The sequence below is a fragment of the Elgaria multicarinata genome, chromosome 17 (assembly GCF_023053635.1).
Source record: "Elgaria multicarinata webbii isolate HBS135686 ecotype San Diego chromosome 17, rElgMul1.1.pri, whole genome shotgun sequence".
In the NCBI taxonomy this organism is placed as follows: Eukaryota; Metazoa; Chordata; class Lepidosauria; order Squamata; family Anguidae; genus Elgaria; species Elgaria multicarinata.
Genome location: NC_086187.1, coordinates 20,020,464 through 20,038,497, shown reverse-complemented (window position 1 = coordinate 20,038,497; position 18,034 = coordinate 20,020,464). Strand labels below are relative to the sequence as shown.

General features: G+C 48.3%; 1 protein-coding gene across 1 annotated transcript in view; it reads left to right on the top strand.

Moving 5' to 3' along the window:
• Positions 1 to 4,554: 4,554 nt before the first annotated feature.
• The window catches only part of TECPR1 (tectonin beta-propeller repeat containing 1), a 38,358-nt gene continuing 24,878 nt past the window's right edge, over positions 4,555 to 18,034 (top strand). Inside the window, exons 1-10 of the mRNA XM_063143055.1 lie at positions 4,555 to 4,617; positions 7,225 to 7,457; positions 7,930 to 8,112; positions 10,177 to 10,299; positions 10,731 to 10,856; positions 12,450 to 12,624; positions 12,718 to 12,818; positions 14,434 to 14,535; positions 15,825 to 15,970; positions 17,319 to 17,818. Coding sequence (XP_062999125.1) covers positions 7,227 to 7,457; positions 7,930 to 8,112; positions 10,177 to 10,299; positions 10,731 to 10,856; positions 12,450 to 12,624; positions 12,718 to 12,818; positions 14,434 to 14,535; positions 15,825 to 15,970; positions 17,319 to 17,818 — 1,687 coding nt within the window. The 5' untranslated portion in view covers positions 4,555 to 4,617; positions 7,225 to 7,226. The remainder of the gene's footprint in view (positions 4,618 to 7,224; positions 7,458 to 7,929; positions 8,113 to 10,176; positions 10,300 to 10,730; positions 10,857 to 12,449; positions 12,625 to 12,717; positions 12,819 to 14,433; positions 14,536 to 15,824; positions 15,971 to 17,318; positions 17,819 to 18,034) is intronic.

Sequence of the window (18,034 nt, the reverse complement as noted above, 5' to 3'; positions counted from 1 at the left end):
CCGCCCCGGAGGTCCCCGCCCGCCAGGAAGCCCCAGCCCCAAACTCTTGCGCGCAAAGCAGGCGGCAGCCAGCAATGTGCTTCGTCTTCTCCTGCTGCTGCTGCTGCTGCTGCTGCTCGCTGGCCAGTCACAAGACTCGGCCCCACGTGATCCCTTGGCAGCCGCGGCACTCCCCTCCCTGGCCGAGACACGGCGGTGAACTCCGCACAAGGGGAACCCCCTCTTAAAGGGAACGCGCGCAGCTCGTCCTCTTTCGCCTGCCGGGGGGGGGGGGGGGCGGCAGAGAGAAAGAGAGAGAGAGAGAAGGCGCGTCCTATTACCCACGGTTAAACAAGAGTGGCTTTCCATTGTGATTTTCAATCTTTAGATGTGAACCGCTTAGAAATGTTATTGAATTAAACTAGGGTGACCCTATGAAAAGGAGGACAGGGCTCCTGTACCTTTAACAGTTGCAAAGAAAAGGGAATTTCAGCGGGGGTCGTTTGTATATATGGGGAACCTGGTGAAATTCCCTCTTCATCCCAACAGTAAAAGCTGCAAGAGCTATACTAGAGTGACCAGATTTAAAAGAGGGCAGGGCTCCTGCAGCTTTAACTGTTGGGATGAAGAGGGAATTTCACCAGGTTCGCCATACATACAAATGACCCCCGCTGAAATTCCCTTTTCAATACAACTGTTAAAGATACTGGAGCCCTGTCCTCCTTTTCATAGGGTCACCCTATATTAAACGTTATGTAAGTATTACTACTAAATGATGATAAGAAAATAAGAAGAGCTGGGGAACATGGGCGGGAGGGTGCTGTTGCACCGTGTCCTGCTTGTTCATCACTGTGTGTGTACAGAGTGCTGGGCTAGATGGACCCTTGGTCTGATCCAGCATCAGGACACTTCTTAAGTTCTTAAGAGCCCTGCTGGATCAGACCAAGGGTCACAGAATCATAGAATAGCAGAGTTGGAAGGGGCCTACAAGGCCATCGAGTCCAACCCCCCGCTCAATGCAGGAATCCACCCTACAGCATCCCTGACAGATGCTTGTCCAGCTGCCTCTTGAGGGTCCATCTAGTCAAGCACTCTGTTTACACAGTGGCCAACCAGCTGTCAACCAGGAATCCACAAGCAGGGCATGAGTGAAATATCACCCTCCCACCCATGAACCCCAGCAACTGGTGTATATAGACTTACTGCCTTGGATCCTGAAGCTAGCATATAGCCATCAGGACCAGCAGTCCTTGATACAGGGCCGGTGCCAGACTATTTTGCGCCTTAGGCAAGGTGAGCTACTTTCACCCCACCCCACCCCCAAAAAATGCCAACTTTGATTTTTAAGAACATATGTTTCCTGGAAAAAATAAGAAGCACAAAACTTGAAACTGCTAAATTTATTTTAAAGTGCAAGAAATGCATCATGCCAATTATAGCAAACAAATTGGAAAGGAACATCTATGGGTCTAAAATGCATTATTTAATAGGAATATCACCTCCAAATCATCCCCCCCAATTCACTCCAAACAAACACACGCATGAACATATGCATTCACTCAAAGACCCCATGAACCCCATTCACCCATACATTCTCTTTCTCTCCCTCTCTCTTCCGGGCACGTTCCGGAAGTCCGAACATGGAGCCGCCCCACCCCAGCGTCCCTGGCTTCACTTCGGCTGGCACGGGGCGCCATCTCGCCCGCCCAGGCCTGGCTGAATCCTTGGGCCGGGCAGGCTCACAGCCAATGCGTGTGAGTGCTGCGCCCGGCGCCCCTCTTAGCTTGGCGCTCTAGGTGGCCGCCTGAGTGGCCTCTATGGTAGCGCCGGCCCTGCCTTGATAGCCTTCTCCTCCTCCAGGAATTTATCCAACCCCCTTTGAAAGCCATCCAAATTGGTGGCCATCACTATATCTTGTGGTAACCAAGTCCATAGTTTAACTCTGCACTGTGTGAAGAAGTCCTTTCATCTGCCCTGAATCTCCCACCAATCAGCTTCATGGCATGGCCCTGGGTTCTAGTATTATGGGAGGGAGGGGGAATGGGTTACTAAAATGGGTGCAGTAGTCAGTTTCTGAGGAACATGGGTGGGAGGGTATTGCTGCACACATGCCCTGCACTGGTTGGCTACTATGTGAACAGAGTGCTGGAGTAGATGGACCCTTGGTCTGATCCAGCCTGGCTCCTCTTATGTTCTTACGCTTAGTATTCTGGCAGAAGAAGTTTGGGGGGATTGAACTCCATTCTTAATCCTCCATCACGTCTCCTCTTGAGCTTCAAATAGGAATCTTCAACAGGGGCCTTCACTTTTAAAAACATCTGCCTGTGTTTATCAAAGCAGAAGTAGCCTACGCAGATGGTTCTATCTCACATATGTAGACAAAAAGTCCATCTCAAGCTGCTCAGGCTTCCTCTCCTCACTTCCCCTCTAGGAACAAGCAGGAAGAGGCTGGAAGACGAAATGCAACTTCTTACCATATGATCATATTGGGCAACAGCTGACATCAGTCTCATATGTCCAGAAGAGGGTGAGGGTTCAAGAAACCAAGGCCCTACCTTGAACAATGGAAGTTTCTGGGTTTGTTTAGCCTGCACAAGATAAGATTAAAAGGATTTAATATAGTTAGGGTTGCCATATTCTGAATCGACAAAACTAGGACAATTTGTGGGGGGTAGGATTTTTAAAAAAAAACAAACGTAGCAATATGTAAAGGTCTAGGAAAAGAAAGTTATCTAAGCTTTAGTTATCTAACACTGCAGTCCTATGTGTGTCTACTCAGAAACAAATCCTATTAAGTTAAATAGGACTTATTCCCAGGTAAGTATGCATAGGATTGCAGCCTAAAGTACTTAAACACCTGCAAATAAATAATAGGCAAAGAAAAGTTTAAAAAATGACACTAAATTACATTTCTCTACTAGTTCTCAAAAGCTGGAGGAGACTTCAATATGGAGACTTGCACTCCACTGAGCAGGCTCAAGGCACCATTTCGGAAGTTGGAATTTCTCTGGCCGGCTGGAACAGGAATCCGGGATTCCTGACTGACTGACCAGGACATTTTGGAAATCGTGACATTCCCGGTTTTCCGGGACGTATGGCAACCCTAAATATAGTTGTCTTCAAATATCTGAAGGACTCTCCCTCAAAAGGATGGGGCAGATTTGTTCTCTGCTGTTCCACAGGGCCCTTTCAAAAGTTTCCCAGCTTTTAAAAATTATTTTGTCAACAAACAATACAACATGAAAACGAAACTGACAGCAAGTATGAAATAACCTATCAACAATGACCTGCAGAGATATATAAAAGCTGTTGGGCTAAGTTTCCTTTTGAAGGTCTACTGATCAAGATTTGAGTTAGAGAGTATTAATTAGGTCTTTTCAGATGTTTACATGAGATTGTGGAAGTGTCAATCCCGCATCGCTCTGGTTGGCTAAAGAAATCCAGGTTTGCCAGCATGTGTAAACGTCATTGTCAATTACATTGTTACACACAACCTCTAGGTTTTTTCTAGTAAGTCCCAAGTCTCCTTTCTCAGCTTGTAGATTTCCTACATGCTCTTCTTGTAGATTTCCAGACTGATACGATTTCCAATACTGGGCTTAATGGACAAAGAATTTGAGCTGGTACAAAGCACGTCCCTATGTTCCTATGACTGGAAGTTCATTGGAAGTCTCTTTTCAGTTATGTTGGATCCTGTTCACACCTACACATTCATCGTGTGAAGCACGCACCATCAAGCGATGGCCAGCCTGCATGACAAGCCATCACAGAGAGAACACCACCAATAGAACTTCTGCCTTGCCAACACTTTTCAGGGTGCTGCCAGCTTACACGTTTCGCTTCCAGTGCATAAAGAAATCAATTAAATAAAACTATCAATGGCTATTAGTCCCGATGGCTATATGCCTACTGCATCAAGTAATATGCCTACTGCTTCTGATACCCTTAGGCTGGGAATGATGGGTGTTGCAGGCCGACACAAGTTGGGGATGGCTGCTTTACTCCTCATCAGATCCCCAAAGAGAGAGACTACTTCATAGGTGCTTCACTCTCCAGACAACTCCTCTTTCACACATGCACGCACATGTCCATTACATCTGCAAAATAAATAAATAAATAAGGCTGTTTCCAGCACGCTCTGTCAGTTTCTTGGTTTTAAAATAAAACAAACCCATCAGCCTGTTCTCCCTCCAGAAATCTGGGACTCCCAGCATCCCTGACCCTTGGGGGCCGCTGGGATTTGTAGTCCAGAACATCTGTTCAGGGCGTGCGTGGAAAGGCTGTTTGGGTTTCCCAGAAACTGGGCGCGCTCGACCTTTGTTCCCACGACACGCAAACACGCGCGCAGCCCGCCGAGCGCGTGACACGCGGCCAACAGCAGGCCGTGGGCGGCGTGACGTGGTGTCTCTGGCCCGCCCGCCTCCAGAGGAGGAAAACTCGGGATAGAACGCCATGTATCCGTTCGAGGCCCTCGCCGCCCAATAGCAGCAGAGGATTTAGCGGCCGGCAGCCAATGAGCGAGCGGATCCTCCCGGGCCCCGGATTTCCTAGTCCTTCGGCTTGCAAGTGCAGAAAGGTGCGCGCTTGGGCTGCCGCTGCGCAGGACGCGGAGAACAAGCGATCGCGCAGGAGGATCAGGTACAGAAAGGCTCGATCCTGGCCGGGGGTGGCGGGCAAGGGCGAGTTCTTGGGGTCTTCGCGGGAGGAAAGCTCAAATATTAGGTCAGTCTTTCCCCCACGCTTTGCAAATTCGCCCTTATTAGGATTATAGCGATTATTTGGGGTGGGTGGGTGCTTCATCTTTTGCTCTTTTGAAAAACGCAACCGAGGATGGCTGGTTCTCGGTTGGAGTCGCTCACAGCGCATCCCTAGGCATGTGCAGTGGAGGCTGGTGTCTCCGATGTCAGTGGGGCGGTGAATGCGCTCTGGGTCCCAGTCTGAACTCTAAAGGAGCGATCCAACCTTGGATCGCTCCTTTAGAGTTCAGGCTGGAACCCAGAACGCATTCACTGCCCCACTGACATAGGAGATGCTGAAACCCAGAGCGCATTCCCTGCCCCACTGACATAGGACACACCAGCCTCCACTGCACATGTCTACTCAGAAGTAAATCCCCCTCACTCTATTCAGTGCAAGGCTTACATCCAGGTAAGTTTCCCCAGGATTGCAGCCTCACGCGCTCCCAACTTCTGTTTCCTATTCCAAAACCTAACCTTGACAATCCCTCCCTGTGCCCCTGCACTACTGCAGGCCCTCCCCCTTTTTTAATCCGCCCCCCAATATGCTGCCATTTAAACTTGAGAATCGCCCTCCTAACCACTCTGCAAGACTGCCCTTTACTCAAAAGGAAAGGGCTCTGACAGTTCTTTCTAACGGCACGATCCTAACCAAGTTGACTAAGGTTCCGTTGACTTCGGTTTAATTTGTTTCTTACCCATATCTCTTGCTGCCTTTCCACGAAGGAGCCCAAGGTGGTGTATATGATACCCCTGCACTCCTTTAGAGTTCTGACTGAAACCCGGAGTGGATTCACCGCCCCACTGACATCGGAGCCACCTCCTTCTCTGCAGCGGCCCCACACCTGGAATAAGTTCTCGCCAGGGATCTGCCATGCTCCAACCCTGCAGGCTTTAAGAAGGCCTTGAAAACATATTCTTTTACACCAGCCTTCTCCTGATATGCTTGCTATTGTTGCTGGTTATGTTACTGGTTTTATTGTTGGCTAGGGTGACCATATGAAAAGGAGGACAGGGCTCCTGTATCTTTAACAGCTGTATAGAAAAGGGAATTTCAGCAGGTGTCATTTGTATGCATGCAGCACCTGGTGAAGTTCTCTCTTCATCACAACAGTTAAAGCTGCAGGAACTATACTGGAGTGACCAGATCCAAAGGAGGGCAGGGCTCCTGCAGCTTTAACTGTGGTGATGAAGAGGGAATTTCACCAAGTGCTGCATGCATACAAATGATACTTGCTGAAATTCCCTTTTCTAGACAACTGTTAAAGATACAGGAGCCCGGTCCTCCTTTTCATATGGTCACCCTATTGTTGGTTTTAATTATAATTTTCATCGCTGTTTTTATTGCGTTTTTATCGTTTTTTGTCTTTTATTGCTGCACACACCTTGGGAAAGCTGTGCCCTGAAAGGCAGCCAAGAAATATTTTAAATAAATAAATAAAATTCTATGGTTGTCCCATAAGACCTAATCAAAGGCTGCAATTGTAAACACACTTCCTAGGGAGTAAGGCCTGTGAAACTCAGTGTGACTTGCTTCTAAATAAGCATGCTTAGGGTCTGCGTGAGTATGTGTTTTGTGAGCGTGGGGAACAGCTTTATCTATTTGTTACATATTTATCTCCACCAAAGAGCTGAAGGCACCATGCTTCTTATCTCCGTAACAGCCATGTGAGGTTGGTTAGGATAAAAAATGGTCACCTCTGTGTGTGTGTGTGTGTGAGAGAGAGAGAGAGAGAGGAGAATGAATGAATGAGAGAGAATGAATGAATGAATGAATGAGAGATGTATGGATAAATTGATGAATGAATGAAGGTAGGTTGACCATAGGAGAAGGAAGGTGAGGCTCCTGCAGATTTAACAGCTGATTAGAAAAGAGAATTCAGCAGGTGTCATTTGTATGCATGCAGCACCAATTAAAGCTGCAGGAGCCCTGCCCTCTTTTGTATCTTGTCAAGAGGGCAGGGCTCCTGCAGCTTTAACTGTTGCAATGAAGTGGGAATTTCACCAGGTGCTGCATGTATACAAATGACACCTACTGAAATTCCCTTTTCTACAAAACTGTGAAAGATACGAGAGCCCTGGCCCTCCTTTCCATATGGTCACCCTAAGTGAATGGGGGAGAGAAAAGGGGTGTCCTGCCTACTCAGGGCCATGGCTCAATCTTCCACCAGCACTTTGTGGCTCCCCAACCACTTTCCCGGATGGGAAATGCAGCCTTCGACCCTGAAATCCTTGCACACCCTAGTGTTGAATTTTAAAGGTTTTATGCCCCTCTCTTGAGCTGGAAGGGTCATAGAGTAGTTTACAGATCATTAAAAGCAAGACTGTAAGTCTGTTGGGCAAGAACCATCTAAAAAGACATGACACAAAAGGAAAAAGGGAGGAGGAGGGAAAAGGAAAAGAAGAAAATTGTAAGTCGCCTTGGGCGACTCATCCATTTATACATGAAATACAAAATTAATAAAATGCATGCTTAGCCTAGCCTCCAATCTCTGCTTTTGCCTTTCAGCCATGACCACATCCAGTTCTCTCCTGTGGGCAGTCGATATCTTTGGCAGAGTCTACACACTTTCTCCCACAGGCCAGCACTGGGAGCTTTGTAAGGACGGGGTGCTAGAGTTCAAGCGGGTTTCTGCCGTCAAACAGTGCTGCTGGGGTCTTGCATGCGATCATCAAGTTTATGTTTACATCCACTCCAATGACGTCCCTATCCGTTTCCAGGAAGAAACTTATGAGAATCAGGTACGGAAGAGGGCAGGGGATGAGTTCTGGGTTGCATTTGACCAGAAACCGGCAACCAAAGATCAGGGCTGGTTATTTCAAATCATTATTGACAAAGGGCCTTAAAGACTAACAAATTTAGGGTGCAATCCTATGCGTTTTAGATGGAGAAGAAAACCTACAACTCTAAATTAAATTAATTTCCCCACCCCCCGCCCCCGATGGGTGCAGCTCCCGGCCGGGTCAACCCACGGCAACCAGCCTCACGTTCCACTGTCTCAGGCTCAGCCCGGGACCACGAAAAACTGGGGCCAAAGGGGAGGGCTCTATTGAGGGCTCTATCCTGATTCCGGGATCCCTTGTGCGTCATGTGGACGCACAGAGATGATCCCGGGGTTCATCCCAGGATAAAGCCCCGTCTAGCTATGGCCTGAGCACCTGCGCTTCTGAATTTGCCGCCGCATCTCTGTGTTTATGATGGTTCTCTTGGCAGCGCTGGAATCCTGTGATCGGCTTCTGTGAGAAACTCCTGCCCAGCGACCGCTGGCAGTGGAGCGACGTGAGTGGGCTGAGGCATCAGACCCTTGAAAGCTTCGCGCTGCCGTCGCCCCACTGGGAGTGGGAGTCTGACTGGTATGTGGATGAAAATTTTGGAGGGGACCCCACAGAGAAAGGGGTAGGTGAACAAACGTGGAATGTGGGTCATACTTGCTGTCAACGGGGGCGGGGGGAGTGGAAAGTTTGGGTTGCGGGGCCAGGGCTTGGGAGGTGGTCTTTGTAACAGAGGGCAAAGAAGCCAAGGATGAAGGCGCCTAAGGTCTTTTCTAGATGAATGAATGTCGTTTTTGCACAGGAACTGTGAAGTTGCATCCCACCCCAAGAGGAAAGTTCTCCCACCCACCCAGTTAGTGCATCTGTTTGTGGGACATATACCCTTGTGCTCAGACCCTTTGCGCTCATTCAGAGGACAGATAAAACTAGGCCAAGGGTGAGGGTGCCTAAGGGCTCTTTTAGATGCTGTTGGTTTTGCATAGGAACTGTGAAGTTGCATCTCACCCTCCAAGAGGCAAGATTCTCCCTGCACCGCACAGCTAGTGTATCTATATCTGGGACGTTTCCTCTTGTGCTCAGACCCATCTGCGTAATTCCCTCCCTTCTCCCCGGTCCCCACTTGTGCCAGCAATATACGGCATTTATCGTGGTGGCCCCGCTGTGGCCTTCCCCAACATGGTCCCCTCCAGATGTTTCAGACTACAACTTCCATCAGTGTAACTGGGGCTGACGGGAGCTGTAATCCCAAACATCTGGAGTGCATCAGTTTGGGGAAGGATGGATTAGGGGAGCTCTTTAAAAAGTCCACAACCCTTAAGTCCTGCCTCTCCCCTCTAGTTTTAGCCAAATTGTGTGCCCCACCCCCACATTGGTTCCTAAAGAAAGTAACAACAGGAGCCATTGCATAAAGTGAAGGGGGGGCGGATCCCCTTTGATCCTCCTGTAATTTGCCCACTGAGACCTCATGGTGTCTGCTTTGATACTTTTGTGGAAAGCGGTATATAAATCTGAATAATAAAAGATAAAATAAATACCTAGGCCAGAATCCACCTCCCCCCACTGCCATGTCTCCTTTAAAAATACCTACCCTCCTATGGCAGAGATGGGTAAAAGTTAGATCTTCACCTCTTTGGGACTTCAACTCCCAGAAGCCCCTGCCTGCATAGTCAGTGATCAAGAATGCTGGGAGTTGAAATCCAAAACATCTGGAGATTACTTTCTGCCCACCACTACCCTACAGTGAGGACACTCTACACTTCACTTCCCCGGGGGGACAGGGTATATCTCTGACCTTCGTTGACAATAATAAAAATACTTGGAGTGTTATTTTCTTTTGCTAACTTGCAAAGGAGCTGAGCTTTTGCAAGATCTGGTTTGATAGCTCACTGTACCTTAATTGCGGACCGAATGTAATTGTGTACTGAGGTTTCCTAGCTAAATCACCACTTCTGGTTTGGAAATAATCTGAAACCTAGGTCACCGTTATGAGGATAAATTTAGTGTTATGGATCACCCCTTCCTATGGCACATATCAGTGAAGGAGATTGAAAACTTCTGCTTCCTCACCTAAATGAACCGCTGTTTGTCATTTTGACTGAACTGGGGCCAAACATGGGCTTAGTTTCAATGATGGTTTGTTTATTTCAACAAACCATCATTGATCTTGGTCTATTTGTTGAAAAGATGTAATTTAGGAAGCCAGGATCATTGCATCCAAAAGGACTTCTGTGTTTTGATTTGCACATTCTAACATAACAAGAGACTGACTGTTAGCTTTCATGCCAGTGTGGTGTAGTGGCTAAAGTGTTGGACTGGGAGTCGGGAGATCCGGGTTCAAGTCCCCACTCAGCCATGGAAACCCACTGGGTGACTTTATTTATTCAGAGTATTTTTGACTTTGGGCCAGTCACAGACTCTCAGCCCAAACCTACCTCACAGGGTTGTTGTCGTGAGGATAAAATGGAGAGGAGGAGGATTATGTATGCCGCCTTGGGTTCCTTGGAGGGAAAAAGGCGGGATAGAAATGCAATAATAAATAAATTAAATAAATAAACCTCGTGCAACCTTGTAAATAAGCCCACAAAAATTACTAGCCTGCATTGTTTGGAACGTTGTTCCTCATAGGGATCTTGACAAAAAGGATTTTTCTGTCACTGTTCTTTTTAATTCTGTTCTTCTTTTCTTGAAGGGCTGGTCGTATGCCATAGATTTCCCAGCCACCTACACCAAAGACAAGAGATGGAATTCCTGTGTGCGACGAAGAAGGTGGATTCGGTACAGGAGATACAAATCACGTGACACGTGGGCAAAGGTGCCTGCCTTTTTCTTTTTCCCGTTCCCCTCCTCTGATCCATTCTCTTGCTGAAGGATCCTGACAACCCACACTCTGTTCCCTGAAACGGCTTTGGGAAGAAAACCCGGAAAAAACACTCTTTGAACAGACTCTGTGGTCTCTGCCATAGAAGCCTCATTCCTAGAATATCCTAGGAAGCAAGGAGGGGCCTTCCAGCACTACTTCCTAAGATGCTTCAGGAGAAACTCTATGGATTAGGCTTCTATAACATGAACCATAGAGCCTGTTCCTAGAGTGTTTTTCCTTGTTTCTTTTCTTTTTTTGTGGTGGGCCACTGAGCTTGGGGGACCACCTGCGGCCCACAGGTCACACTTTCTGCACTCCCGATTTGAAGCAGCCATCAATGCTAACAGGAAAATAACACCAAGCTTCCCCCCTCACTGCTGTAGATTCCATCCCGGGAAGACCCTAAGCAACTACCAGATCCTTTCAACGATCTCTCGGTCGGAGGATGGGAGATTACCGATGAGCCCGTGGGTCGTTTATCCATCTGGGCCGTCTCTTTGCAAGGGAAGGTAATTGCCTTGTTGTTGCTGATGGACATTCTTATTTACTGTTTGTACTTGCTTCGTGCGGTAAAGGAGTGTTCGCCCATCCGTTGGTCAGCTTAGACCAAGGGTGGACCAACTGAGGACCAAGAAGTCTATGTGGACACTGCCCACTTTGAAAACCCCGCCCACTTTGGGCCATGGCCACACCCAGTGTTGGAACGAAGGCCTCAACAGGAAGAAACCAAGAAACCTTGACGAGAAAAACATTCCCCACCCTGGTCTAGATCTTTCAGAGTGGGTGGAAGTATGGTCTCAAGGAGGGGCAGGGGAAAAGTGTTGGAGTCAGGGTCAACAAGCAGGAATTCCCAGTGGTGGCATGGGGACTGGAACTGCTGGCTGTCTCCAGTATTGTAGTGGTAACACTGGCCCTAGTTACGGGCAGCAGGCTGCCAGCCCAGAAGATAACACTCTTCTCAGCCATTCTAAGCCTCCTCTCAAAATACTAGAACCCAAAAGGGTCATCCCATGAAGCTGATTGGTAGGAGATTCAGGACAAATAAAAGGAAGGACTTCTTCACGCAGCACAGAGTTAAACTATGGAACTCACTACCACAAGATGTAGTGATGGCCAACAATTTAGATGGCTTTAAAAGGGAGTTGGATAAATTCCTGGAGGAAAAGGCTATCCATGGCTACTTGCCCTGATGGTTATGTGCTCCCTCCAGTATCCGAGTGCATCAGTTGTTGGGGAACATGGGCAGGAGAGTGCTGTTGCACCATGTCCTGCTTGTTCATCCCTGGTCAACAGCTGGTTGTCCACTGTGTGAACAGAGTGCTGGACTAGATGGGCCCTTGGTCTGATCCAGCAGGGCTCTTCTTAAGTTCTTACCTAGCCTTGAGGTTCTGCCAGAAGTTTATCTACATTCTGTTGAACAGAGCATCAAGTAGTGATTCTTTGGTTACTAACATTGCTACCCCACCACCACCATCAGCTGAACAAACAGGTGCAACGGCTCTCTAGACATGAGCAAGACAACTGCTGCACCACTAACTCCATCGCTATATAATGGTCTTCTGCATTTCCACTACAATTCCCCCACGTTTTATTTGTTACACTTCCAGCAAAGGACATTCATAAACACACACACACAAGTGGGACACACCACAAAATGTTTCAAAATGCCAGCCAGCCCTCTTAGCCCTCTTCCAACAGCCTATTCCGTGTTTTCCCATTTCCTTTTCGATCTGACCATCAACGTTCTGTGGGTATTGAACATGCTCAGTCCTCAGTGGGCTTTTTTGTTTGCTTTGGGGTTTGTTTATTTTGCCCGCTGGAGAGTTGGGGAGGTAGGTTAAGATTTTTTGGGTTCCCCCAAGTATGCTGATACTTTCATCTTGTTTCCTGATAGCTGTTTAGCTTCCATTTCTGTCGGCACTCACCAGCTGAGTTCGCTGTTAGAGGGAATAATAACTGGCATGAGGCAGGCAATTAATACAAAGTATAAGATAAAGGATTATCCGCCACGTGGGCTGTGCCTGCCACTGAGCTCTGCTCTTCTCACACATTTTCCCTTCTTTTCTAGCAGCAGTGTCTGAAGGCTACTTTTCTCTCCTCAGGTCTGGTACAGGGAAGATGTCTGTCACCACAATCCGGAAGGTTCTTCGTGGACCTTCATAGCCACCCCTGGTGAAGCGGTGCAGATCAGCTGCGGGCCGTATGATCTCCTCTGGGCGACCCTCTGGGAAGGGCAGGCGATCGTGAGAGAAGGCATTGACCGGAACAACCCTCAGGGCAAGTCCTGTTTGTGGACTCAGGGAGCGGCTTTTTAATTCTACGGACATAACCCAAGGTTTACAACGTGTTCTTGGCTTTCCCTTCTGACAGGAATTTCTTGGACAATCGTGGAACCTCCAGTCTCAGAGAACGGAATCTTGCACGTGTCTGTGGGTGTCAACGTGGTATGGGCACTTACCAAAGACAGGAAAGTAAGTGACGTTGGGCTACCGTTGAATCTTTCACTTCATTTGGGGCTGGCTATGTTTCAAGTCCTCATGACAGCAGAGGGGGCGGGGATGCCAGTGTGGTATAGTGGCTAGAGTGTTGGACTGGGAGTCGGGAGATCCGGGTTCTAGTCCCCACTTAGCCATGGAAACCCACTGGGTGACTTTGGGCCAGTCACAGACTCTCAGCTCAACCCAGGGTTGTTGTTGTGAGGATAAAATGTAGAGGAGGAAGATTATGTATGCTGAGTTCCTTGGAGGAAAAAAGGCAGGATATAAATGTAATAATAAATAAATAAAATGCTAACGGCCACTCAGCATGACTGCAGCAATATCTCCTTACAAACTATCCTGCCCCACATAACACACATTTCCCCAGTCTTTCTAAATCTTCATTAGAAGTTGCATACAGAACAGACTATAGGAAGAAAAAACAAGTACTACTTCATGTCCCATTAACTTACAGAACCGCTTGCCACAAGGTGTGTTGAGCACAAGCTTAGATGGATTTTAAAAAATCAGACAGATTAGTGGTTTTTATGATATTTTCTATCAATGGAACTTCCATATATAGGAGCAATATACCACTGATTATCAGATACCGGGGACAAGCCTCAGGTGGAAACCAGTACAATCATACTCTTCTTGCCATCTTTCGAGAGGCAAACTAATTGCAGAATTGCTAACTGTGAAATATCATCATCATTATTATTGTTAGAAATAATATTTCGTATGATTGAAAAATCATCATCATTATGATGAAGAACTCAGAATGCTAGAGATTCAGTGGCCATTTAGTCCAACCCCCGTGTTCAGTGCAGGAATCTTGCACACACAGATATTGCTGGACCTCTTTCAGCCGGAGAGCCGAATTCAATTTCAGAGAAGCTCTGAAGAGACGCATTCCAGTGGTGGGTGGAACCAAAGGCAAAAAGGGGCGGGGCCAAAATATCAAAGCTAGCCACATATTTTAGTTTAAAGTTCTTAGTGCCAGTAACTCAGTCTTAAAGGAAGCATTTCAGTGTTTTAGAATGAAGAGGGGAAATGCGCAGAAACCAAGAAAACACTAAGAGATTGGTGGTTGACAGAGCCAGAGGAACTGGGCATGTTTAGCCTGGAGAAGAGAAGATTGAGGGGAGACATGATAGCACTCTTCAAATACTTAAAAGGTTGTCACACAGAGGAGGGCCAGGATCTCTTCTCGATCCTCCCAGAGTGCAGGACACGGAATAATGGGCTCAAGTGACAGGAAGCCAGATTCCAGCTGGACATCAGGAAAAACTTCCTGACTGTTAGAGCAGTACGACAATGGAACCAGTTACCTAGGGAGGTTGTGGGCTCTCCCACACTAGAGGCCTTCAAGAGGCAGCTGGACAACCATCTGTCAGGGATGCTTTAGGGTGGATTCCTGCATTGAGTAGGGGGTTGGACTTGATGACCTTGTAGGCCCCTTCCAACTCTGCTATTCTATGATTCTATGAATGGACTGGGGCCATCTGGGGAGCCCAGGAGGGCACAATTTGGCCCTCGGTCCTGAGGTTCCCCACCCCCGAAACAAACCCTTTCATCACCTTGATTCGGATATCATTTTGTGTCCCAGGTCTGGTTCAGAAGAGGCGTGAACTCGCACAATCCTTGCGGCACCAGCTGGATCGAAATGGTCGGCGAGATGACGATGGTGAACGTGGGATTGAACGACCAGGTGAGGCTCCCCTAAAAACAGCGGGGTTTTGAGTAGATGGAAGAACAAGGATAGCAAGACACTTCGCACTTGCCAGGGATCGAACTTGAGATCAGCGTAAAGCTTTGCATACAAGGGCAACTACGACAGAAATTAAAGGCGTGGGGGCTAGGATGAAGGAGAGCTGATGTGGCAGCAGCACATGTGGAAAGGGCCTAGATATCTTAGTGGATCACAAGCTGAATGTGAGCCAGCAAGTGTGATGCAGCAGCTAAAATAGCAAATGCAACCTTAGGCTGTATTAACAGAAGCACAGTGTCCAGGTCACAGGGAGGACGGGTTTCGTTCTATTCTGAGTTAATCAGGCCGCATTCGGAGTGCTATGTCCAGTTAAGGGTGTTCCATTTTAAGAAGGACATTGACAAGTAGGGGTATTCTGACTGGTTCTGACTCCCTATACCTAGGGAGGTTGTGGACTCTCCCACACTAGAGGCCTTCAAGAGGCAGCTGGACAACCATCTGTCAGGTATGGATTCCTGCATTGAGCAGGGGGTTGGACTGGATGACCTTAGTGGACCCTTCCAACTCTACTATTCTATGATTCTATGAGACCAGTGCGGATTCACTGCCCTGCTGACGTTCCCCTTAGCCTCCTTTTTTCCCAAGCTAAACAACCTCAGCTCTTGTAACCTTCCCTCATAAGGGAGATGCTCCTGCCCCTTGATCTTCCATGCCGAATGGGGTCTTCTAGCCCTCACTCAGCCATGGAAGCTCACTGGGTGACCTTGGGCCCATCACAGACTCTTAGCCCAACCTACCTCACAGGGTTGTTGTTGTGGGGATAAAATGGAGAGGAGGAGAATTGTGTATGCCGCCTTGGATTCCTTAAGGAGGAAAAAAGGCGGGATATAAATACATAAATGCAATGCAATATCTGTGCATTGAATATTTATTTATTATTGCATTGATACCCCGCCTTTTTTCCTCCAAGGAACCCAAGGCGGCGTACATAATCCTCCTCCTCTCCATTTTATCCTCACAACAACCCTGTGAGGTGGGTTGGGCTGAGAGTCTGTGACTGGCCCAAAGTCACCCAGTGGGTTTCCGTAGCCGAGTGGGGACTAGAACCCGGTTCTCCCGACTCCCAGTCCGACACTTTAGCCACTACACCACACTGGCTCCCACCCTTCCTGCAGCTGGTTTGCAATCCTTTCTCCTTAAGACACGCTTCTACTTCTGTTGTTCTTGGTTTCCTTCCGCCATCAGCTCTTCTCATCTTGAGTTTTTCCCCCAACCCGGCTCCTTCCTAGGTCTGGGGGATCAGCTGCGAGGACCGGGAGGTTTATTTCCGTCAGGGCGTCACGCCGAGCGAGCTGAGCGGGAAAACGTGGAAAGCGATCGTGTGCAACCGGGACAGCGACCGATCGCAGACCGGGAGCTCCACGAGTCTTCTCAGGTAAGCCATAAATGCACACGAGCCACTGGTAGGAAACCAGTACAGAAACATTTCCGGTGGGAGCTTTTTTTGGCCCGAGGACTGAATTCCATCTTGGAGAACATCTCGGAGGCCGCATCCAGGTGGCGCGTGGGGCCAAAGTTAAATGGAACGGAGCCAAAATGCCAAAGATACCTGCATATTTTAGCTTAAAGCACTCACTGCCAGTGATTAAGCCTTAGGAAAGGCATTTCAGTGTGTTAGAATGGGGAAAGGACTGCACAAAAGCCAGGTAATGATTAAACGCCGGGTGGTTGGGGCAAGGGGGTGGAGCCAGGGGAAAGGGAGCGTGGCCATCTAGGGAAAATGGTCCCCAGGTGGGCTGGATTTGGGGGGATGTAGGCAGGCCGGATGTGCCTTCCTCCTCCAGGCCTGACGTTCCTCACTCCTGATCAAAATCCTCCTGAACTGGAGGACTCTCTGGGGAAACTCCAACCTAAGCCCTACTCAGAGTAGACCTATTGAATTAAATTTAAATTTGTCATGACTAACCTAAGTCCCATTCATTTCAGTGGGTTTACTCTAAGTAGGACTTACATTGGATTTTGCCCCATGGTAAAACTATCTCAAGAGGTCCCAGAAAGGCAGGTATACCATTGCCACGCTGGCTGGGGATAATGGGAGTTCTGATCATACACATCTGGAGGATGCTAGGTTGAGGAAGATTGATAATTAGACTTATTATTATTATTATTATTATTATTTATTGTATTTGTATACTGCTCCATAGCCGAAGCTCTCTGGGCGGTTCACATGAGATAAAAACACTTAAAAACAATATACAAAGATTAAAAACCACAAAAACAAGCAAAATACACATACATTTAAAACCACTATAACAACTTTAAAAACGATGAGTCAAAAAAACAGACACAGGGTCATATTGCTAAATGCCTGGGAGAAGAGAAAAGTCTTGACCTGGCGCGCCTCGTCAGGGAGATTGTTCCATAGTTGGGGGGCCACCACAGAGAAGGATCTTTCTCTTGTTGCCACCCTCCAAGCTTCCCTCGGAGTAGGCACCCGAAGGAGGACCTTAGATGTTGAACGTAGTGTTCCGGTAGGTTTATGTCAGGAGCCGTGTTAGGCTTTGTAGGTTAAAGCCAGCACCTTGAATTAGGCTCAGAAACATACAGGCAGCCAATACAAGCGGGCCAGGGTGGGTCTTATATGCTCGAACCTTCTGGTTCCAGTTAGCAATCTGGCCGCTGCATTTTTCACAAACTGCAGCTTCCAAACTGTCTTCAAAGGCAGCCCCACGTAGAGTGCATTTCTTCCTTCCCTTTCTCTCTTCCCCCATCCTCCCCCAAAGTGCCGGCTGCTTCTTCACGGATGACATCAAAGAACAAACGAACTCCATCTTCCGGGCCGATGGAGACCTTCCACCGGAAGTTGAGGCACCTCTGGCTCTTGCTGATGGCCGCCTTCCTGGAGCTGCTGGTGATGACGGTGGCCACCAGGCGGGGGCAGATGCCGACCAGGTTCTGAATCCGGTCGCCTCCCCTCTTGACGAATCCGCCGCTGCACTGCCGAAAGGGTCCAAAGACGTTCCCGGAAACCCCGACTCCAATCCGGATTCCCGTCCTGCTGAGTTGCAGTGGACTAATATTGACCTGAAAGAGGCAAACAAGATCCCTGTGACAGCCACCGGCGCCTTGACCGACACGTCCAGCTTGTCCTCCTTCGGCGCGGTGTCGGTCGGCGTCGAGGATCACTTTGTGACCGACGACCATCCGCTGTGGGCCTGGGTTTCTGGCGGAGGATGCCTTGTGGATTCACACAGCCCGCTGAAGTGGTTCACGGTGCCCTCGGGTGGGTGAGATGCCTGTCGTTCGTTTATCGTTTAAAACAGGGGCGCTTGAACCTCTTTCAGCCCTGATGGTTGAATCTGGATTCAGACAATCTCTTGGAGGTCCCTGCCTTATTGGATGCAGAGGAGGGGCACACAGGCTTTCTTGCCCGCATGCAATTCCACACACTCGCCTACATGCAGCTTCTGGTCGCCACTGGCGAGGGCTTCAGTGCAAG